The following is a 24,390-nucleotide window of genomic DNA, read 5'->3' as shown; positions in this document are numbered from 1 at the left end:
GAGCCGAGATGACGCCACTGCCCCCCAGCCTGGTGACAGAGCGAGACTCCGCATCAAAAAAAAAAAAAAAGCTTCACAGAACATAGTTACATTTATGGTTCAGCAAAATTACAAATATTTACTGTATTATGCTTGAAATTCAAGTCTCTCGTGAGTCCAAACCATGAGTAATGAATTGAAAATACTTAATATACATAATGTTTAACATAAAATGGTTCTTAAGATTGAAGGTTTTAATGATAGAATGGCTGGAATTGAAACCTATCTCTGCCACTTACTGTGTGACACTGGGCAAATTATTTAATCTTTCTCTGCTTGTTTCCTCATCTGTAAATGGAAATATTAATGGCATCTACCTTAGAGGGCTGCTGTCAGCATTCCGTAAGTTAACTTATGTTGAAAGCTTAGTGCAGTTACTGACACACAGAAAGCACTCAGTGTTTGCCATTTTTATTAACATTTATGTTTGTTTAACAAATATTCACGGATTCTTTACTCTGTGCAAGGCATAGAGCTGGTTGACAGAGCAACGAGAGAACCAAAGAAAAGAAAATGATTAAATCCTATGGGTTTAAAACCCTGGAGAGTCCAGGGCAATGACCCACATACAATATACAGTGGATAAATATTTGTTACTGCTGCTGCTGAGATAGCAGTAAGTATTGTACTTTCATTTAAATTACATTTCGAGACTAGCAGGTGGAAAGCCTTAAATCCATATTCAACTTGAAGGTTTTATTTGAGCACTAGAAAGAGATTTAACAGTAATGGTCCATAAGTCTGAAGATGGAAAACTGGGAAGTTAATGAAAAATAAGTTTAAGTAATGTGGCTATTTAGTCCCTAGGGCTAGTATGGCGTTCATGTAGCCCACACGAACAGAGCTAGTGAAATAAAGAGCCATGTGTAAAAACAATATAAATCATACTGCTGTTTCTTGGACTTGAAAAACTCACCATGACACATTTTTGAAAAACAAAACTTTGACCATGAATATTTTGACAATATATTTTCCTGAGCAAAGGAAAGAAGGGTCCCCTTTAAAATACAGAACGTATTCACTGAGTGGAAGACGGATCCTATCTCAAATGTCCAGGTTCTACAGACGCCTGGGTCCATAGCACATTATCCCTCTCACCAAAACCAAACCAAACTCAGTTTCATTTGAATGCACTATTGCCATGGTTTCAAAATTTGGAAAGCTCTTGGAATTAAATTTTGAGATGTAAAGGTTAGCTGACAAATTCACAGAAACCCTCTTTCCGACACCAACTCAAATCCTAAGGCATCCTACAACCCCCGTGGGTCCTAGTTTGAAATGCTCTAACACAGGTTGGTGGAGCTCAGTGGGCTGGGACCATAAGCATTCGGGATTGTGCCACTGAAAAACTGATGTCACATCAAAAGGAACGCCTTTCTTCTAATATACTGAAAAGGTTTTGTACAGGCTGGGTCCACAAGTCTTACGGGTAGCCAATTCCTGCTCCCAGATAGTCTAAGAAGCCAGAGAAAGCTCCCTGCACGTAAAGACCCATCGGCGCCTCCCGCACACTCTGCCGCGCTGGAAGGGAAGGTTGGAGTCCTTTCCCCGCCCCCGGGGAAGGTAGGCGGGGACTAAGGACCGCACCGCCCCAGACCCACCCCCGGCGCGTGGTCCCGCCCACAGTTGCTCCTGGCCTTGCGGCCGCGCGGAAACCGGAGGCCGGGGGCGGGGCTCACCCCTTGCCCTTGGGGGTCCCCCGGGCTCCACCAATCAGCGAGCGCCCTGTTGGCCATCCGCGGCCATCCGCGCCCCTCCCTCTCCCGCCCTCCTCCGCGTCCCAGAATCCAAGATGGCGGGATCCAGGCGAAGGGGTCTCCAGGCCAGAGTTCGGCCGCTGTTCTGCGCCTTGCTGCTGTCACTCAGTCGCTTCGTCGGGGGCGACGGCATGGGAGGAGACCCCGCGGCCGGGTTGCCACATCGCCGATTCGAGTACAAATACAGCTTCAAGGGGCCGCACCTGGTGCAGAGCGACGGGACCGTGCCCTTCTGGGCCCACGCGGGGAGTAAGCCGAGGCAGAGGGATGGGGGCCGGGTTCCTCCCCGCCTTCCGCCGCCTCTTCGCCTTTCATCCGCGGCGACACTGGTGTGCTGAGGTTCCCGTTCCAGCCGCTGCACACCATATGCGCTGTGGAGGGGACCCTCTTGGCATCCCCTCCGCCGGGTCCCTCCTGGTTCGCACGGTTCCCTCCGCTTTTCCCCGAGTCTTTCCCTCACCCATTCTGTTATCTCCCACCCGCCTGCTGTCTTCCCTTCTTTGATCTCGTCGGTACTTTCCGTTTGATCTAGAGGTGTTTGGTTACCTCTTACACTTCCTAGCACTCAAACTCGCTTCTAGGTATCATGTTTCACAACGCCACGTCTCTAGGAGAAATGTTAGGATACCCCCGGTCATCCTAACTTGAGACATGTTCTAGAAGCCCCCTTACTTCCTTTCCCGCTCCCCTCCTCTGCCCCCCATCCGCTCTTTCTTTTCTCCGGTGTTAGCAATGGTTAATGCTTCGCTTGAACCCCATGCCCACTGACGGCTCCTGAGATGGCATATATTGGTATTAGAGTAATTTTTAAGTCTTTGTATGTCAGAAGACATTCTTACACTGTTGGAACTACACATTTTCCTCTCAGTGACTTGGTGTGGTCTTTGATCTTTTCTCTTGTAGTAACACATTATGTAACTTTCTAGGAGAAGGGATGTATTTTTAGGGATTGATTGTTTCTGAACCTGAGCCTAAGAATAGCATTACATTTTCAGCCCTTTAAAAAAACTGGAAACATTGAAATAATCTCTTGGGTTCATATTTTATTCACTGTCAGTGTTTGGCACTCTTGTAGCTAAGAGAGCCTTGCTAGAGCATTTACTTATGTGGAAGGAAACATATCTGCACTTTTTAGTGCTGATGTGTCACTGCTGACTAAGGAGTCAATCGTAGCACTTGGCATGACATAAGCTCTGTTCAATGACCATCAGATATACCCTTTGAACAAATGGCAAATGCCTTTATATGAGATAAGGAGCTCTGGCAGTTTGAATTCTGTCTTTGTGTGTGATTAAGTAATCTTTTGTATAATGAGGTTTCTATACATCATTTTAGATTATCCGGTGCTTGAAACAAAATGTTTCATTTCTAGAAAGTAATTACTGAATAGGAAGCACCCTTTTAGGAAGGGCTGTTTCTCTCAAATTAATGTATAATTAAAAGGTATAGATTTCAATTTGACTTAATGACCAAGTCATTAAGTAGTTTAAGTAGAGTGCAGTTATTTTGTTACTCAGCAGTCATTTATTATGTGCCCATGCAGCAAGGGTGTATTACTGGGCATTTGTTATCAAGCTGTCTCTATTCTTGATACACAAAGGTGATGCAAATGTTATCAAACACAAGATTTTGGAGTTTTTGTTTCTATTTCTGGAATGATGATGAATTATTCAGTAGTGGTGATAGATTTGTTCACAGATTTTCACTTCTACATGTCTCCATTGCCTGCCTGTTCTTCTATCCCTTTGCTTTTTCTCTCACATACACTACATTAGCCAATTAGGAATGTTAATCAATTAGTCAAATGAGTTACCTTGACTTCCTTTACAGAGCCATAACCAGCTAATCTATTCAGCTGCAGAAATGTCAAGATAATGTACCAGTAAATTAAAGCCGTGTGGCTAGAATGAATTTGAAACAAAGTATTAGTATTTTAGCCATGATTTATCTGGCTACTGGCTTTGGGAATCCTTGCTATGGACATCCCTTGCTTTCACTGTCACTGTAGTTTTTACATAAGCCTCACTGTAACTACATTGATCATTTTGTTCTTTTCATTTTGCTCTGCAATTCGTTACTTCAAAAAGCTTGAAAGTAGAGAAATTTAAGATCTAGTTTAAACACAGCCCTTTACCTTCAACCCCAAATTAAGACCAAATCTATGGTGTTTCTCTTTCTTACCCTGAATGTTCCTTTAGTACACATCCTTAGGCCCATAAGGGCAAAAAATGATAATTTGTAACCCTTTATAGCTCTCAGAGCTCTTTCACTTTCATTCTCTGATTTGATCCTTAGTAGGCAAGGTGGGTGTTATCTGTTTTATAGATGAAAAACTGATATTCAGAAAGGTTAAGGTTTTTGAAAAAGGATACATAAGTAGTAAGTGTCAGTGAAGCTGAACTCAAATCTAGGTCTTCTGATTCTGTGTTCAGTCTCTTTCCATGATGGCCACACCCCCATCCTTTGAATGTTTGAAAGTAACAGTGAGAAACAGTGACTGATCCTACTAAAGTATCTCAGCTTTCCTTCTGGTCAATTTTTTTCTACCTGTAAAGTGATATTACAGTTACAGTTGTTGTATTTCCCAGCATGAGTTTCAGAATTAGTTAATATCTGAGAGCTAGAACTGTTCAAATTTTAAGTCTGCTAGGCCTTTAGTAATTACCTAGTCTAATAATAGGAGAAATAGCTAACATTTATTGAAACATTTAAAGCTACTTACATAGGCACTTAAATACTTATGAGGCTGCTCAAGAAATGGAGTAACTTGCCTACAGATCAAACAGCTAGTAAGTAGTAGAGCTGGGGCTTGAACCTAGCCTGGAGAGGTAAACCACCGTTTTAGAGATCACTATTTTCTCTGAAAATCTGCTGAAGAATTGCTTATTGAAGGTCAGTTGACCCTCTCCATGGAAGAATGTATATAAGTACAGTATTTTGCATATAACTTTTAGGATGTTTATGGAAGTGATTGAGCCTAGCTCCTTCGTTTTACAGGTAAACATATGGTGAACCCAAGAGAGTAAGAGAATTATTTGCTCAAAGTCACACAGCTGAACTGAGACTAGGAAAAAGTCTTTTGATTCCTAGTGGTATGTTCTCTTCACACTGTTTGAGCTTTCTAACCTTTGTAAACTAGTAAAATACATCAGCTTTTTTAAAAGTACAAATTTTTAAGGTTTAAAAAAGAACATTATAAGAATCAGATAGTTTGCCTTAAAGTCATAATTCCCTTTCTCCCACCCACTGTCCCTGGAATTTGTAGTGTATGAGTGTAGCTTTATTTATTTATTTTTATAAGGGAGGTGTTAGCCCTAAACTTTTAAAGTTGAAGCTGTTAACATGAAATTTTTTCCTAATAATTATTGTACAGGTTACTAAGTCTCTGTAGGTATATTTAGCAGTTTGGAAATGATTCATTGAGTTTTACCTAATTATAACTTATAGCTTTTCTTCCCTGATTTCTGTTCTAGATGCTATTCCAAGTTCAGATCAAATTCGAGTGGCACCGTCTTTAAAAAGCCAAAGAGGCTCAGTGTGGACAAAGGCAAAAGCAGCCTTTGAGAACTGGGAAGTTGAGGTGACATTTCGAGTGACCGGAAGAGGTCGAATTGGAGCTGATGGCCTAGTATGATCATTTCTTTAACTTAGAAAATATATATAAATGCGTATACCACTAGCCTCTAACTGTTCCCTATTATATACTTTCAGGCAATTTGGTATACAGAAAATCAAGGCTTGGAGGGCCCTGTGTTTGGATCAGCTGATCTGTGGAATGGTGTCGGAATATTTTTTGATTCTTTTGACAATGATGGAAAGGTATATTTATTGGCAGGACTGTTACCCACTTTAATATGTCTACCAACAGAGTTAGGCTGTGAGAAATAATAGCTTATTTAATGCTTTCATCAGTTTCATAGTGCAGAACTCCCCAAGCTATATGGTAAATATGATAATTAGTCTTTATATAGCTGGAAATTTATCAGTTTAATTTACATGTGCATGATTTTTTGTACATCAGCTTGAGGGCATACTAGAGCCCTCAGTCTCAACTTTGCAGTGACCCCTGCTCCCATGGCCCTATTTAATGGTTGAATACAAATCTTTAGACGTAGGTGGGGAAAACAGTAGTGCTTAGAAGACTCTTACCAGTTTATTTACATAAGAACATCCAAATGCATGACTATTGCTAGCTCACATATTCATATCTGGTCATATGTTAATCATTGTTTTTTTTTTTTTCTTTTTGAGACAGAGTCTTGCTCTGTGGCCCAGGCTGGAGTGCAGTGGCCAGATCTCAGCTCACTGCAAGCTCCGCCTCCCAGGTTCATGCCATTCTCCTGCCTCAGCCTCCCGAGTAGCTGGGACTACAGGCGCCCGCCACCTCACCCAGCTAGTTTTTTGTATTTTTTTAGTAGAGACGGGGTTTCACCATGTTAGCCAGGATGGTCTCGATCTCCTGACCTCGTGATCCGCCCATCTCGGCCTCCCAAAGTGCTGGGATTACAGGCTTGAGCCACCGCGCCCGGCCTAATCATTGTTTTTGATTAGGCCTATTTTTCTGATGATCTCTCGTAAAACAGTTAAGATCAAAATGTACTTACATATTGGAAACATTAGCTTGTGGCTTAGCAGCCTTAAGGTTGATGATCTTCCCAGCAGCTGGTTTTTTCTCTATTAATTTTCAGGGGTGATTGTTAGCAATTTAAAGAACTTTAGTAATTCCTTGAGTGCCAAGGCCAGGTTATTTTAAAAATTTGAGTCCTAGAATCTTAGATATGTAAGTCACTTCATAGTACATCAAGAATGATGTAGAATGCTTTGATTAAAGACATTTTTAAAAATATGTTTTCTTTATTTTTAGAAAAATAATCCTGCTATAGTAATTATAGGCAACAATGGACAAATCCATTATGACCATCAAAAGTGAGTGTGTATTTTTTACATTACTCTTGATTTCAGCTTCTTTTTGGAATCCTTATGAAATATATTGTTTCAAATCTGAACACTTTCCAAATGAAAAAAATACTATTCTTTTTCTTGAGACATATTTTGTAACTTGGTAGAAAGGTTTTATTTTATTTGGTTGTGTTCTAAAGTTCTATCTGTGGACCATCTCAGATTCAAATATAGTATATGTTTTTAATTTAACCTCAAATTATTTAATATTATACCTTTGAAACTTATTTGATATTATACTTTTGAAAGTTTATAGACTGTTCCTGGCTCTCATTGATGCTACTGATCATGCATTTTTGTCTTCATTAAAAGGGATCTTTAAAAAATAAAGTTGAGCCTTGATTATTAAGGCTGATGATTAAGCAATTTATGCCATCTTATTTAACTTCAATATTGCATTATTTAAAGACTCAGTGGTTTGCAGAGATTCTAAGTGTTCTAAGTCAACCCTCTGTATTTATGTGTTCCGTATCTGTGGATTCAACCAACTGCAGATCAAAAATAATACAAATTATTGTGTATATGCAACAAGATTACAAATTTTAAAATACAATATAACAACTATTTACAGAGCATTTACATCGTATTAGGTGTGATAAGTAATCTAGAGATGATTTAAAGTATACACGAGGATGTACGCAAGTTATATGTATATACTATGCCATTTTATATAAGGGACTTCAGCATCTGAGGATTTTGGTATCCACAGGGGTCCTGGAACCAATGCCCTGTGGATGCTGAAGGATGACTGTATATTTATAATGTATATAAATTAGGTATGTACATTTTTTATTTTCACATGTTTGTTGTATAGGAAATAGCTTTTAGCCAGCGAACTGTAAGAAAGATGACTTATCCATACTGTTTTTCTGCCTTAGTGAGTTTCAGCCCTGGTAGTTCATCATAACTCCCTATGGAACTATTTAAAATGGAGGTGCCTAGGCCACCTCCTTTTGATTCTGCTTCCGTTGATTTGGAGTGGAATCTACGTGTTAAAAGCCCAGTGGGTGATTCATGTTTTTGCCCTAGGGTAGAGATTCACTGCCTTAGTCTCATGTAGTCTTTTGAGTAAATAAAATAAAATAACTCAAGACTTTTTCATAACTTGATATTATTTTAATCTTCCTGAATTTTTAAATATTGAAAAGCTGAGTGTCTTCTTCGTTTTCCTTTCTCTTATGCTATAGTGATGGTGCTAGTCAAGCTTTAGCAAGTTGCCAGAGGGACTTTCGTAATAAACCGTATCCTGTCCGAGCAAAGATTATCTATTACCAGAAAACATTGACAGTAAGTAACGTTTATTTAGAGAGAATCAAATAAACAGTGTTATAGTATGACTTTCCATGTTGAATTTTTGATAGAAATTAAATGCACTTAAATTTGGATATTGCTTACATACTCATCATTGTTACTCTAAGAGAGCAGAAGAGTGGTCATCTGTTGTAAACTCCTGATGGTAGGTTTCCATTTAGTCAGTAAATGTTTAAGCACCCTACTGTATAGCACATGTGAGAGATACATATATCGATCGATCGGTCGATCGATAGGTAGATAGATAATCTCCTAGCCTTCAGGATATAAATATGAGTAAGACAGACTTTCTCCCCAGAGAGCTTATAGCCTAACAGGACACACATATGTAGCATTCCTATGCTGTGTGATAAATGCTACATTGCAGACACTGTCAGGCGGTCCTGTGGTTAGAATCCTGTAACCGCCAGGTGGAGGTGGGGAAGGGCAGGAACATTTTCTCAGAGTTGAGCTGTGCCATTCAAGGAGATCAGGAAGTTCCTGGGTAGGGGGAAGAGGGTGTGTGTGTGTGCGCGCGCGCGCGCAAGTGAGTGGGTGTACTCCAGGCATAGAAAGCAGGCATAGGCACTTGAGAGAACTTGAAATATTTTGGAAAGGCATGTAGTTTGGTATGGCTGGGAGATAGAAGAGATCAGTGAGCGGTGAGGTTGAAAGATTGGCAGTAACAGGCCTTGCACAACTTCCTGTAGTTTAGCCTATAAAAAACTTTTAAAAACGTTTAAAGGGTTTTAAGCAGGAAGTGAAATGATCAGATTTGCGATTTAGAAAGATGACTTAGGTCCCAGTATTCTTAGTACCTGTTTTCTTGGGGTTGGGGGTGAACACAGTTGTTGAGTCAAGGATAGTTCCTGAATCTAGCCAGTTGGACAGCTAATTGGTACTATTTACTAGCAAAGAAGCAGCACATTTGTTTGTGTTTTATCTGTTTGGGGGAGGAATGGGAAATCAGAGGGTTGTTAATGAGTTTAGTTGTAGATAAATTGAGGTTAGGGTAATATATAGGTGGATATATCTGACTGGCAATTATGATAACTAAGATCACTATGCCTTGTAAACTTTGCTTTTTAAAGATGCCATCAATACCTGGTTATATAATACTTAAAAGCAAAAAAATATAGTGTATGAATTTTTCTTTCACCTAAATCATGAGCTTAGCCTTACACTCCTGGGTCTAAAACTCTGAGATTAGTTCTTTGGAAAACTATATTGGCTCAGTCTTAATTCCAAGCTAATTTAGAGATCTTAGAATAGAGCAAGTATTCAGTCTATTATGGTTAATTTGGGTTTTAATTCCACTGTAATTATTCACCCTGTACAGTTTCATTAGAGTCATCAGTAAGTCTTGCTTACCTGCATGTGGCAAAGCCCAGACATCAAGCATGGTGGGTGCAGACTGCCCATGTGACCCAACACCGTGAGGCTGTGAGCCCTGGCAGCACTCCAGAACAATAACCTTGCAAAATGTGCTCACCAAAAAGGGTTCCACAATTGGATGAGATTGGGCACTACTCTGCATATTAGCACATTAAAGATTTCTTTATGAGGGATCCTTTATAAAGAAAGGATAAATAAACCTTTATTAAGCCTCACGTTTCCCAGACTGACTTAACTATGGAATTCTTTTTCACCTAATACCTATGAGTGATCATGGAGCTAGTGTTTTCACCTAATATCTATGAGTGATCATGGAGCTAGTGTTTTCAAGTGCACGTTTTGAAGAGACTGGCTGGACACCTGACTGCTACTTATTGGTTCTCGCCTCTCTGTGCATTTGCTCAGTCTGGTAATAATTCCTTTTCTTTCTACTTGGTAAAGTCATACTCAGCTTTGAGCACACGAATTCAGATCGCTTTTCCATCAGATTTCCTAAACAGCTCATAATGATCTGTCTCTCCTAAACTCTTATTTTTTTTTCTCTAATGCTTATTTGGCCTTGAGATGTGTTGTATTGACTTGCTTATTAACTATATGTGTGTCTCTTCTTATCAATATGATTGCAAACTTCTCACAATAGGCATTATATCCTATATTTCTTCTGGTTCCTAATATTGTACCCATGTTAAGTACTCAAGAAGTGTTTATTTTAATGAGTACTTTCACCCTAGCTTGTCCCAGTTGTTTTCACGTTGGAGAGGAAAACAAAGAGGAGGTTGGAAGCAATAAGTGCTGTTGGTGGGGTAAACACAGTCAAAGCAAGAGATCTTCAATATTGCAAGTATAGTCTTTAACAATGATTTGAAACCGTAAGGTGAATAAGGAAGGTTATTGATGATTCATAAAGAAGTATTAATCAGCAGACAGTTTGTACGGCTTTCAGTTACAGTCCTTCCTAACATTCCTGCTAACTCAGAGTAGAATGAAATGTGTTACATCCTTTAAAAAAAAAAAAATTGGAACTAGACAATGAAGACTTCTGATGGATTTTCAGTTTGTTAGAAATCAAGGAGAAAAATACTGAACAATCGGAGGATTTTAATATTGTAATTTGAATGTAATAACCCACAGTCTTTTTAAGACTCAAAGGCAAATAACTTCCTGATTGTTGATTCTAATTTAAAAGGCTCTGTGGTGGAGGACCAGTTGTAAATGATGTAAAATGAAATAGGAATATCACTAAACAGAGGAAACAAATATTAATATGAACCAAATTCTAAATGATCTTTTAAAATTAATTATTTTAAACTACTTTTTAGTTCACATTTCCATCCTACAGTATGTAGAGAGTAACTCTTCATATTGACAGATTTTATTCTCTTGCTGAAAATTTGAACAGAATACTATTAACATTTTGCCTCTGTGACTGAATCTTAAGTCTCTGACAAAATTTTGACTCCAGAAGTAATGACACAAGTGACCTTACTCTGGTGCCATGGGCCTACTCCTGCATCCACCCTGAACCTCAGTGACTGTTGTTTAGGGTGGGACTCGTGAGAGGGTTATTAGAAGTGAAATGTATTGAAGAAGCTGAACCACTGCTTGACTGGGATAATGAGAAAAGCGTTCATGTGTCAGGTGGTCCAGTGCTTGCCTAGGATTCTAAGATTCTGCCAAGAAATTTAGGGTCATTCCTTCAAATATACATTTTGCAGAGTAGAAACATACATCTTTTTAGTTTTTTCCTTCTCTGCCTTGTCAGTGTGACTTCTGTCACTTTTGCTCTCTGCTAACCTGTGACAGTCCAGTTACCTCACTAATTTAATTCAGAGGAGCTCACTACTTGTTGAGACAATCTATTTAATTTTCAACCAGCAGCAGATAAAATTGTAAATTTAACCTCTTGGTTTTAGCTGTCACTGGGATCTGAAAACAAGTCTGATCCCTCTACTGCATGAACCATTCCAAGAGAGTAATGGTGACTCCCTAGGTCTTCTTGAGAGAAGGCGAACCATACTCCATTTTAGAAAGGTTTTCATAGAAAGTTATCAGATTTTTCTCTCTTTTAACTTTTGACACATAGTGGGACAAAAATTTTTTTAAGTAAAATGTATTATATATTGACACCAAGTAAAAAACATTATTTAAAATTACCCTTTGTAATTAATGAAATAAAATTGAATAGTATTAGTCATAAAATGGATTAGCTGAAATTTATTTTCTAATGTCTTTTGTAAAAGCTATAGCTATGATATATCTTTCTAGGTAATGATCAATAATGGCTTTACACCAGATAAAAATGATTATGAATTTTGTGCCAAAGTGGAAAATATGATTATCCCTGCACAAGGGCATTTTGGAATATCTGCTGCAACTGGAGGTCTTGCAGGTAAATCTTGCAGTCTGATAATATTAAAAGTTTGTGAATTGTGTTTTATTGGGAATAGTGTATTAGGGATATGTAGACTTGTTTATACTAATAACTTTTTAAGACTGTTTGGAACCTTCCCATTGCCTGCTGTGCCAGTCTTTTGGTCTGTTGAGATTGCTTATTTTCTATTTATATTGTTCTGTAGGTGTACAGTTAACTGGGGCTGTATACAAGTGTGTAAATTAGAGCATCAGTTTGGGTGCTATTTTATAGTGGAGATATATTTAAAGTAAAGGCTATCAAAGTCAGCAGGCTTAAAGGCTGCAGATCAAACCACATGACAATTAACTAAAATGGCAATCTTGGTTAGTCACATCCACAAAAAGGTTAATTGCCAAGTGTTTTAGGATCCTGATCATTGTCACATCACATATAAATGAATTTGGCAACCTAAGGAAAGGTTATTTGGCGCCTAAACTTTAAACAAAAACATAGTTACCATTTTTTTCCACATAGGTGACAAATTACCATTCAATGTCAATGCCATTTTATGTTTATATGATACATTGTAGTTTTAAATATTTTCAAATACATGGATTGTTCCAGACAACCCAGAGAAGAAGGGAGGGAAGATCATGTTTTCCATATTTTTAGAAGAATTTGCCAAATTTTAGGTGAAAGAAATTTCTGAAGATAGTATGGCCAATTAGTGGTCAGCCCCAGGCAGGACTCGGCCTGGATTTCTGACTCCAGGTTCAGTGCCCTATTACATAACACAGTTTCTTAATCTACACTACAGTATTGTAGTTTTCTTTTTAATCTGTCTACATCTCTAGGTTCCATAAAAATAGTACAAAGCATAAAGATTGCTGTACACTTGATATTAATTGCTCTTGATTGGTGGATGCGACTAGCCAGGATTGGTATTTTAGTTAAGAGTTAGGAGGTTTGATTTGCTGAGCTGGTGCTTTTGGCTTAAACAGCTTGAATTTGATTTTTTGATACGATTTTAGGTAAGATAAAATTATTAATATCTTCCATGTGAGAGAAACAAATAAGAAAGTAAGACAAAAAGTGGTATGCACTCTAAGAAAGGTTCAGAGACATAGAGGTACTGGCTGTATGTAGAGACCAGGATTTTGTCTCGTTTGTCTGGGACATTGTCCATGAAGGAGATGTGTGGGAAACCATGGAGGATCTTGGTACCAGAATAAGGAATTTGGACTTTTTTGGACCCTTCATTTGTTTGTTCATTTCTTATCAGACATTGATTAAACATCTGTTATATGTTAAGCATTGCTAAATGTTCTGATTTAGGGTTTAAGAAAGTGAGTTTTGGATTGTTTCTAATATAAATCAGGTGAATTTTTGTCTCTAAGCTCACAGAGTGCCATTGCCCTTACCAAATTAGAGCTAATTTTTGTTAATTCCCTCCCTGGTTATTGTTATTTAAAGCAATAAATATTGGTAAAATACATTTACAATGATAAAAGTAATCTCCTATGGAACTTTTTCAGACTTTTTTTTTTTTAATTTGTAGATGACCATGATGTCCTTTCTTTTCTGACTTTCCAGTTGACTGAACCTGGAAAAGAGCCGGTAATTTTACACATTTTTTCAAAAACTTTATCAGTTTAGTGGTTTTGCCTTTTAGCTGAATGTTTGGGAAGACTAACTTTGGTTTGGGTCGTTTCTACCAGTTACTGCTATATGGTCTTGTGCAAGTGACTGAACCTCTGTAACTCTTCATTTCTTAATTGCTAAAACAGAGATGTTTGTACTGGCCACTTCAGGATACTGAAGGATTGAGACAGTGCACTTACAGCAAGTGCTCAGTACATGGTAGTGGTTATTATTAGAGGCAAGAGTAGGCTGGGTGCAGTGGCTCATGCCTGTAATCCTAGCACTTTGGGAGGCTGAGATGGGCAAATCACCTGAGGTCAGGAGTTTGAGACCAGCCTGACCAACATGGTGAAACCCCCCGTCTGTACTAAAAAATACAAAATTAGCCGGGCGTGGTGGTGCACACCTGTAGTTCCAGCTGCTCAGGAGGCTGAGGCTGGAGAATCGCTTGACCCTGGGAGGGAGAGGTCGCAGTAAGCTGAGGTGAAGACAATGCACTTCAGCCTGGGCGACAGAGTAGGACTCCATCTCAAAAAAGAAAAAAAAGGGGGGACCCAGTGCAGTGGCTCACGCCTATAATCCTAACACTTTGGGAGGCCAAGGTGGGCGGATTTCTTGAACTGAGGGGTTCAAAACCAGCCTGGATGACACAGTGAAACCCCGTCTCTACTAAAAAATACAAAAAAATTAGCCGGGCCTGGCGGCAGGCACCTGTTGTCCCAGCTACTCAGGAAGCTGAGGAAGGAGAATTGCTTGAACCTGGGAGGCAGAGGTTGCAGCAAGCCGAGATCACGCTTCTGCACGCACAGCCTGGGTGATAGAGTGAGACTCGGTCTCAGAAAGAAAGAAAGAGAGAGAGAGAGAGAGAAAGGAGGGAGGGAAGGAGGGTAGGTAAATTTGCTATCATTTAAGTCAAGAAGGAATACATTTTTATGTTAACCTTTCAGCTAGTGGTAGAATAGTTAAAATGAGAAAAATATATAGAGGTATCTGAATGATTTTCTTATCTTTTTTATGATCTTTTCCAAAACTCCAAAAAAAAGCCCACACCAGATAAAGAAATTTCAGAAAAGGAAAAAGAAAAGTATCAGGAGGAATTTGAGCACTTTCAACAAGAATTGGATAAAAAAAAGGAGGAATTCCAGAAGGGCCACCCCGACCTCCAAGGGCAGCCTGGTGAGTTGTAGCGAAGCTGACATGGGTGCCGCAGCAGGCTGGGGCTGATGATCATGGACGCTTGAGTCTCTGTTGCCTGGCTCATCCCTGCTCTCTGAACGGGCACATTCCAAGTGATTTCTGGAAACAATTTAGGAGCAAATCTTTCGTCTTTAAGAGTCGGGAGACTGGCATTTTTACCAGTGAGAATGTGGCTTAGTCGTGCATGAAATAGAGAGTACCATGGTTATTTGGACGAATGGAACCACTAGAGTCAGAGCTCCCTGACGACAGGGATTTTGTTTGCTGTATTCACTGCTGTGTCCACTAAGCCTAAAAAGAAGTCCAGAACAATGCTAACCTAGTAGTTCAGGTTCAGTAAATATTTTTTGAATGAAATCATCAAAAGTTTATGTTTTTGCTTTTAGTGACACATATTTACCTTATAGTGTGGAGATAATCCTTAAAATCTATCAAAACTGTTATGAAAGTAATGTGACATGATACTTGCTTCTCCTCTCCGTTCTCCTCAATAGAATCCTGGACTGGATAGATGAAAATTATAAAATACTAGTCTAAGCCAATGTCATTAAGAACTTGAGTGTGCTAATGTCAAAAAGAAAACATTTTAAGGTCAAATTGAGGGACTTTATATTATCTGCTAGCTTTTTATCTGAATTGTTCCCCAGCAGCATAAGGGATCAAAGGTGTACTTAATAAAGGCTGTGGCTAGCATTTGAACTCTATGTAGTATGCAGTTCTCTTAATGATCAACAGTATGAGTCAGACTTAATGAATTTAAAAATGAATCATAAAGGTCATTCTTATTTTGAATTTGTTTTAAACATCACATACAATTTGTGAGTATATCCTGAAGCTGACTGTAGTGTTTGAAAAGTATGGTTTGGTAAATTTTGACAAATGCGTATACCCATTTAACCATCACCCAGATCAGTATATGGAACATTTTTATCATCCCAGAAAGTTCCCTCATGCCTCCTTAAAGTCAGCCACCTTCTCCACAGAGCCCATCACTATTTGTATTGTTATCGCTGTAGATTAGTTCTGCCTATTCCTATAAGTAGAATCACACAGTGCATATGAAAGAGAAATATTTTTCCATTTTTATTTTATTTAACTTTTTATGTATTTAGGGGGTACAAGTGCAGATTTCTTATATGTTTGTGTCACATAGTGGTGAACTTTGGGGATTTAGTGTACCTCTTCACCCTAATGAACATGGTACTCAGTGGGTAATTTTCAACCTTCATTCCCTTCCCACATTTTGTAGTTTCCAGTGTCCATTATTCTACTCCATATGTCCATTTGTACCCATTGTTTAGCTTTCACTTATAAGTGAGAATATATGGTATTTGACTTTCTAAGTCATTTCACTTGGGATAATGGCTTCCAGTTCCATCCATGTTGCTGCAAAAGACATGATTTCATTCTTATTTTATGGCTGAGTAGTAGTCTATAGTATATACACACATATATATGCACACATGCCACATTTTCTTTATCAAGTTCTCTGTAGATGGACACTTAGGTTGATTCCATATCTTTGCTGTTGTAAATAGGGCTGCGATAAATGAATGAGTGCAGGTATCTTTTTGATATAATGATTTCTTTCCCTTTGGGTAAATACCCAGTAGAGTAGTGGAATTGCTGGATCAAACGGTAATTCTAATTTTAGTTCTTTGAGCATTTTCCATACTGTTTTCTGTGAAGGTTGTACTAATTTACATTCCCACCAACAGCATACAAGCATTCCCTTTTCTCCACATCCTTGACAACATCTGTTGTCTTTTGACTTTTTAGTAATGGCCATTGTGATTTGTGTAAGATAGTATCTCATTGTGGTTTTAATTTGGGTTTTTTTGATGATTAGTGATGTTGAGCATTTTTTCATTTTTTTATTGGCCACTTGTGTGTCTTCTTTTGAAAAATGTCTGTTCATGCTCTTTGCCCAGTTTTTTAATGGGCTTTTTGTTTTTCTCTTGAGTTGTTTGAGTTCCTTGAAGATTCTGGATATTAGCCCTTCGCTGGATGCATAGTTTGCAAATATTTTATCCCATTCTGTAGGTTAGATTACTGTGTTGATTGTTTCTTTTGCTGTGTAGAAGCATTTTAGTTTTAAGTCCCATTTGTCTATTTTTGTTTTTCTTGTGTTTGCCTTTGAGGACTTGGTCTAAATTCTTTACCTAGGCCAATATGCAGAAGAGTCTTTCCTCAGTTTTCTTTTAGGATTTGTATGGTTTCAGGTGTTGTGTTTAGATCTTTAATCCATCTTGAGTTAATTTTTGCATATGGTGAGAAGTATGGGTCCACTTGCATTCTTCTGTATATAGCTATTCAGTTTTTTCAGCACTGTTTATTGAATAGGGTGTCTTTCCCCCAGTGTATATTTTTGTTGACTTTGTTGAAGATCAGTTGGTTGTAGGTGTGTGGGTTTATTTCTTGGTCCTCTGTTCTGTTCCATTGACTTATGTGTCTGTTTTCATACCAGTATTGTGCTGGTTTGGTTACTTTAGCCTTGTAGTATAATTTGAAGTCAGGTAATATGACGCCTCCTTTTGCTTAGCATTGCTTTGGCTATTTGGGCTCCTTTTTGTTCCATATGAATTTTAGGAATTTTTTTCTAATTCTGTGAAAAATGACATTAGTAATTTGATAGGGAGTGTCTAGAACTAGTAGATGGCTTTGGGCATTATGGTCCTTTTAACAATATTGATTTCTTCCAATTCATGAGCATGGGATGCTTTTCCATTTGTTTGTGTCATCTACCATTTCTCTCATTGTTGTTTTGAAGTTCTGCTTATAGAGAGCTTTCCCCTCCTTGGTTAAATATATTTCTAGGTGTTTTATTTTTCTTTCAGCTGTTGTAGATGGAATTGCCTTCTTGATTTTGTCCTTGGCTAGATCATTATCAGTATATGAAAATGCTACTGATTTCTATACATTAATTTTTTTTATCTTAAAACATTACTGAATTCCTTTATCAAATCTAAGAGTTTTTTTGGTGAAGTCATTAGGGTTTTTTAGATAAAAGATCATATCATTAGCGAACAGGGATAATGTTACTTTCTCATTTCCAGTTTGAATGCCTGTTATTTTCTTCTCTTCCCTGATTGCTCTGGTGAAGACTTCTAGTATTATGTTTTTACACATAAAAGTGATAAAAGTGGGCATCCTTATCTTGTTCCCGTTCTTAAAGGGAATGTCTTCAACTTTTCCCTGTTAAGTGTGATGTTGGCTGTGGGTTTGTCATATGTGGCCTTTATTATGTTGAGGTATGTTCATTGGGGATTTTTATCATGAAGGGATGATGACTTTTATTGAATGCCCTTTCTGAGTCTGTTGAAATGATCATGTTTTTTGTTCTTAATTCTGTTTATGTGGTGTATCATATATATAGATTTTTTGTATTGTTGAACCCTCCTTGCATCCCTGGGATAAATCCCACCTGATCATGCTGTATTGTCTTTTTGATGTGCTGTAGGATTCGTTTTGCTGGTATTCTGTTGAGGATTTTTGCATCTTTGTTCATCAGGGATATTGGTCTGTAGTTTTCTATTTTTTGTGTCCTTATCTGGTTTTGGTATCAGGGTGATACCACCTTCATAGAATGAGTTAGGGAGAATTCTCAAAGTTTTGGAATAATTTCAGGAGAATTGGTTTTTCTTGATATGTTTGATAGAATTCAGCTATAAATCCATCTAGTCCTGGCTATTAAGTTTTTTTGGTTTTTTTTTTTTGTTTTTTTTTACTACTGATTCAGTCTTGCTACTCATTATTGGTCTGTTCAGGAGTTCTGTTTCTTCCTGTTTCGATCTCAGAAAGTTGTGTGTTTCCTCTAGGTTTGCTAGTTTGTGAGCGTATAGTTGTTCAAATAGTTTCTGATGATCTTTTGTATATTTATGGAATCTGTTGTAATGTCTCCTTTTCTTCTGATTGAGTTTATTTGGATCGTCTCCCTTTTCTTGCTTAGTCTAGCTAGTGGTTTATCAATTTTGTCTGTGTTTTCAAGGAACCAACTTTTTGTTTTGTTGATCCTTTATTAATTTCTTTGTCTCTTTCATTTAGCTTTGCCCTTATCTTTGTTATTTATTTTCTTCTGCTAACTTTGGGTTTAGTTTGTTCTTGGTTTTCTAGTTTCCTGAGGTATAATGTTAGATTGTTTTGATCTTTCCACTTTCTGATGTAGGCATTTAATGCTGTAAACTGCCCTCTTCACACTGCTTTTTGCTGTTTTGGTGTGTTGTTTTTCCATTTTCATTCATTTCAAGAAATTTTTACGTTTATGTCTTAATTTCTTCATTGACAAAGTGAATGTTCAGGAGCATGCTGTTTAATTTCCATGTGTTTAGTTTCTGAAGTTCCTCTTAGTATTGATTTCTAGATTCACTCCATTGTGGTCTAAGACACTTGATATGATTCTGATTTTCAAAATTTGCTGAGACTTATTTTGTGGCCTAATATGTAGTCTGTGTCAGGGAGTCTTCTGTGTGCTGGTGAAAAGAATGTATATTCCATAGTTATTATAGAAAGTTCTGTAAATGTCTAAGTCCATTTGGTCTAAAGTCCAATTTAAGCCCAATGTTTCTTTGTTATTTTTCTGTCTCGATCTATCTAGTGTTGTGGGTGTGGTGTTAAATTCTCCCACTATTATTGTATTACTGTCTTTCTGTTTCTTTGGGTCTAGTAATAATTTTCTGAATTTTGATGCTCTAATGTTAGGTGCATATAAATTAGGATTGTTATATTCTCTTGCTGAATTGATCCCTTTATCATTATATAATAACCTTTGTCTTTTCTTTTTTAAGTCTGTTTTATCTCATATAAGTATAGCTACTCCTGCTCACTTTTGGTTTCTATTTGCTTGGACTATCTTTTTCTGCCTCTTTACTGTCAGTCTATGTGTGTTTTTATGGATAAGGTAAGTTTTTTGTAGGCACTATATAGTTGTGCCATGTATTTTAATCCATTCTGCCAGTCTGTATCTTTTAGTGGAACATTTAATCCATCTACATTCAAGGTTAATATTGATATAGGAGGCTTTGTTCCTGTCATATTGTTCATTATTTTCAAGTTGTCTTATAAATTCTTTGTTCCTTTCTTCTTTTCCATCTTTGTCGTTGTCATTTGATGAAGTTCTGTCATGTTGCCATTTGATTCCTACATCTTCCTCCCGTGTGATTGTTTTATAAGAACTTTTATTTTATATTTCTCTTTTTATCATGGTGAATATTGACCTTTTGTTTCCATGTTTAAGACCACTTTGAGCATTTCCTGTCATGCTGGTCTAGTAATGACAAATTTCCCCAGCATTTGCTTGTCTGGAAAAGGCTTTATTTTTGTTTCATTTATGAAGCTGATTCTGGCAGGATATAAAATTCTTGGCTGACAGTTTTCTTTGTATTATCACTTTGGGAATGCCTATTCCTTTCTGGCCTGTAAGGTTTCTGCTGAAAAGTCTGCTGTTAATCTGATGGAATTTCCATTACAAGTGACTAAGTACTTTTCTCTTGCTAATTTTGGAATTATTTCACATTGACTTTAGACATTCTGAATATAATATGCTGTAGTGAAATCCTTTTTGTAATATATTTTTCTGGGGATTGCTGAGCCTCTTGTATCTGGACATCTAACTTTTTTGCTAGACTTGGGAAACTTTCATCAATTATTTTCCTAGTTTTTCTCCTTAGCCAGGCAACAACTGCAGCCATATCAACTTGAACTGGGACTAAGGGCAGGGCACAGCTCAGCATGAAACTCTCAAAATTGTGCTTTGTGCCTGGGACCACGGAGAGCAGGGCCCCTCCTAGGCAGGTGTCATGAGCAAGAAACCGTAAGGAGTGCAGTCTGCCCACATCTGTTTCACGAGTCCCTTGCAGGGCAGTGGGTATTGTCCTATATATGCATAGAAGAGTCCAGTTTCCCTGTCTCTCCTTGGGCAGGTGGTAGCTACAGCCTTGTCAACCCAAACATAGCCTGAGGGAGGGGCACAACCTTCCATTAAACTCTCAATATTTCACCTTGGGTCTGGGAGCAGAGAGGGTAGGGTCCCTCCCAGGCAAGCAGCATGGACAAGAAGCTGTGGGAAGTGCCGTCTGCTCAGTCTCAGTATCAGCAGCACGCTTCAGCAAGGCAGTAGGGACCTTCCTAGGGGAGGTGTCCAGTGCATAGGAGTGACCAGTGTCAGGAGTGACCAGTGCATAGGAGTGACCAGTGTCCCCCCTTCTCTCCTTGGAACATTGCAGTGGCTGCAGCCATGTCTGTAGATCCCCGGTATTTAGGCTATCAGCAGTAGTGCCCAACTGGAGCTGTTCTAGGCTCGAATGCCTGTGGGATTCCATGTGGTCTCCCTTTATGGAGCAACATCTCTGTGCCGTATTTAGGCAGTTCCATATGTCCAGCCCAAGGCCATAGTGGGTCAAGGGTTTCTTCTGTAGCCAGGATCATAAAAGCCCATTTTGGACTGCAGAGCCCTGAGGTTTTCTCTCTTACTGTTTCCCATCATCTAAGAGCCTCTTCTGGTGCTCAGTCAGCTCCTGCCTGGCTGGGCAAGCTGCCTCAAACTCTCTCCTTACTTATTTTGGTGCTTCCTATTTCTTCTCTGATGAGTCCTAGCATTCTCTCCTAGGCAATCTATTTGAAATGCAAGTATCTACTTACTACTCTGGTTTTTCTCCATGGAGGAGGCATATACTACCTGCATCTAATTAGCCATTTTGATCCCTCCTGAGATTTTCCAAGAAAAATTATTTTTAAATAATTTAAACCCAATTTATAATAAGTGTTCAATCACGTGAAATGGCAGAAAACAAATAATTTAATCATTATTAAATCAATTATCCGCATGTTTTCTGTTTGGGAAATTGTACCACTCTGATGATGATGTTCTAATTTTGCTGTATGTTGGCACTTTGGTCACTTACGGTATTTTGAAAATTATGTATGTGTAGGTGGCTGATTATTTATTTCCTTTTCAGCAGAGGAAATATTTGAGAGTATAGGAGATCGAGAGCTGAGACAAGTCTTTGAAGGACAAAATCGTATTCATCTTGAAATCAAGCAGCTGAACCGGCAGTTAGATATGATTCTTGATGAACAGAGAAGATATGTTTCTTCCTTAACAGAGGAAATCTCTAAAAGAGGAGCAGGAATGCCTGGGCAGCATGGGCAGGTGGGCTTGCAGAATATGCAGATGTGCCTCATTTACCCTTTGCTGGAAGGGAAGTAAAGAAGAAGGGCTACTGTACTATGTGCTCACAGAATGTGGATTATTCAGCTTGCTTGTCATTGTTTCTTCCTCCAGATCTCTCAACAAGAACTGGATACTGTTGTAAAAACTCAGCATGAGATTCTGAGACAAGTAAATGAAATGAAGTAAGTATGTAAAAGTAGTGTCTGTGTGTTATGTGATATTTTATCCTAAATTTGTGGCTTTAGGTGTGCAAGCACTGTATATTGTAAGATTTCTGCATGAGGTTAAAAATCCCGTTCTAGATTCATTTTACAAATAGGGGACCATAAATACAGCAACTTTTAATATTTAAAAACTGCAAACATGTCTAAAGTTTTTAATTGTTCAGAGCTGGAAAACAAAAAATGGTTTTAGCATCTTTTAAAAAAATAGGAGATTTGTCAGTTACTTGACAGAGCCAGGTGTGTTCTTGTATTTATAAAATATAAAAAGAATATGAAGTATTATATAACAATTTTATGAAAAGTACTAGGGGAATAAATATGTGTAGCATTGTAAGACTGTAACAGAAGGAGACCGATGCAGGAACTTCTTTTTGATGGAATGAAACCATTTTGAACATAATATGTGTGACTACCTCTTTTTCATTCCCGTCTTTTACTGTCAGAGAGACTGGACAGAGTTGGAGCAGAGAGGAGATAATTGTGTCCTTAGAATGTTGAACAGTAAATTTCTAATGAGAATGATTGACTTATGCAGATAATTAACAGCTTTCAATACCTAGAGCACAGATAACAAACCAAAGTGTCATGTTTCCATAACCTAACATTTTAGAGCACTGTCCCAACCGATATAACCCTTGACAAACAAGAATGTAAAGGTGAGTTCTTTAGGACTGGAGAATTAAACAGAGTTAGATCAAACAGAAGGTGATTCTACCTGATATCTAGAGATTAAAGGCACTTAACTTACAACTGCAAATTTATATTTCTTCAATTTTTCTCTTTGTATTTAAAAAAATCTTCATAATATGAACTCATTGAAATATTTATGATGCTAAATGAATAGTTTAGCTCTTCAAATAGTTTAATGAATACAATCCTTTTAGAAATAGACTGGATCATGTAACACAACCTTTTTAAAAATCTGTTTATTTTGATCTAATTTTAGACCTCAGAAGCTACAAAAATAGTATGGGAAGTTTCTGTACATCCTTCACCCATCTTACTCTAATTTACATAACCATGATATAATTGTCAGAACCAGGAAATTAACATTGATACACTTCAATCAACTAAATTAATGACCTATTCAAAATTTATCAGTTTTTCCACCAAGGCCTTTTTTCTATTCCAGGATCCTATCCACAATCGCACATTACATTTAGTGATTTTTTCTCTTTAGCCTTCTGCAGTCTGCAGTAGTTCCATCTTTCCTTGTCTTTCATGACCTTGACATTTTCCAAGAGCATTAATCAGTTAATACCTTTTGATTTGGGTTTGGTTGGATGGAAATTCCACATTTTGATAAGATATTATATATAATATGTTATATATAGTATATGTTATATAATATATAGTGTATATATTATATAAGATTGATAAGATATTACTGATGATGTTGGCCGTGATCACTTGGTTATGGTGATTTCCTATCGCTATCTCTACTTTAAAGTTACTGTATTTCGCTTTGTGGTTAATATTTTGGAGAAGGTACTTTGAGACTCTGTAAGTATCCATTTCAAACTTCTGCTCATTCATTTTAGCATCCATTGATGTTTCTTGCCTGAAACAAGAATGTGGTTTTTGCCAAATGCTGACTTTATTTTTTCATTTTTTATTTATTTGCTTATTTATTTTTTTGAGACAGGGTCCAGCTCTGTTGCCCAGGCTGGAGTGCAGTAGTGCAATCACAGCTCTCTGCAACCTCAACCTCCTGGGCTCAAATGATCCTCCCACCTCAGCCTCCTGAGTAGCTGGGACTACAAGTATATGCCACCACACCCAGCTAATTTTTCTATTTTTTTTGGATTTGGGATTTTGCCATGTTGCCCAGGCTGATCTCAAACTCCTGAGCTCAATCAGTTCGCCTCTGCCTCCCAAGATGTTGGGATTACAGGTGTGAGCCACTACACCTGGCCTTGATGTTTGTATTTCTATAATTCCCTCCATATTTGTTCATTGGAATTCTGCTGTCAGGACCAACCATCCTTTCTCTCCCATTTATTTATTTAGATCACTACAGACTCATGGATGTTTATTCCATAAGTTACAATCCAACACTCTTACTTATTTTGCTGCTCAGATTGTTTCAGGAATGGTCATTCTGAGCTCCTTCATGTTGTCATCTTTGTTCTCTCAACAAGCCCCCAATCTTTTATTGAGCATTTAAAAAATTTATGATACTGCACTATCTTCTAGGGTCATCTTGTATTTTTTCTGGCCTCAGTGAGCCCTGGTTCCTTTTTCTTGAAAAAGGTATTTGAAAACCAACCTCTGAGGAATCGCCACACTGTCTTCCACAATGGTTGAACTAGTTTACAATCCCACCAACAGTGTAAAAGTGTTCCTATTTCTCCACATCCTCTCCAG

The 24,390-nt window shown here is 38.0% G+C and overlaps 1 protein-coding gene across 1 annotated transcript in view; it reads left to right on the top strand.

The window, feature by feature from the left end:
• The first annotated feature begins 1,667 nt into the window (after nucleotides 1-1,667).
• LMAN1 (lectin, mannose-binding, 1) overlaps nucleotides 1,668-24,390 on the top strand; it is a 32,853-nt gene continuing 10,130 nt past the window's right edge. Inside the window, exons 1-10 of the mRNA XM_011949407.1 lie at nucleotides 1,668-2,045; nucleotides 5,270-5,424; nucleotides 5,508-5,615; nucleotides 6,661-6,722; nucleotides 7,943-8,042; nucleotides 11,706-11,829; nucleotides 13,352-13,410; nucleotides 14,478-14,610; nucleotides 21,585-21,778; nucleotides 21,911-21,981. Of these exons, the coding sequence (XP_011804797.1) occupies nucleotides 1,832-2,045; nucleotides 5,270-5,424; nucleotides 5,508-5,615; nucleotides 6,661-6,722; nucleotides 7,943-8,042; nucleotides 11,706-11,829; nucleotides 13,352-13,410; nucleotides 14,478-14,610; nucleotides 21,585-21,778; nucleotides 21,911-21,981 (1,220 nt within the window). The 5' untranslated portion in view covers nucleotides 1,668-1,831. The remainder of the gene's footprint in view (nucleotides 2,046-5,269; nucleotides 5,425-5,507; nucleotides 5,616-6,660; nucleotides 6,723-7,942; nucleotides 8,043-11,705; nucleotides 11,830-13,351; nucleotides 13,411-14,477; nucleotides 14,611-21,584; nucleotides 21,779-21,910; nucleotides 21,982-24,390) is intronic.

Source organism: Colobus angolensis, unplaced genomic scaffold (assembly GCF_000951035.1).
Source record: "Colobus angolensis palliatus isolate OR3802 unplaced genomic scaffold, Cang.pa_1.0 Scaffold108, whole genome shotgun sequence".
In the NCBI taxonomy this organism is placed as follows: Eukaryota; Metazoa; Chordata; class Mammalia; order Primates; family Cercopithecidae; genus Colobus; species Colobus angolensis.
This window is presented reverse-complemented; position numbering and strand designations above follow the sequence as displayed.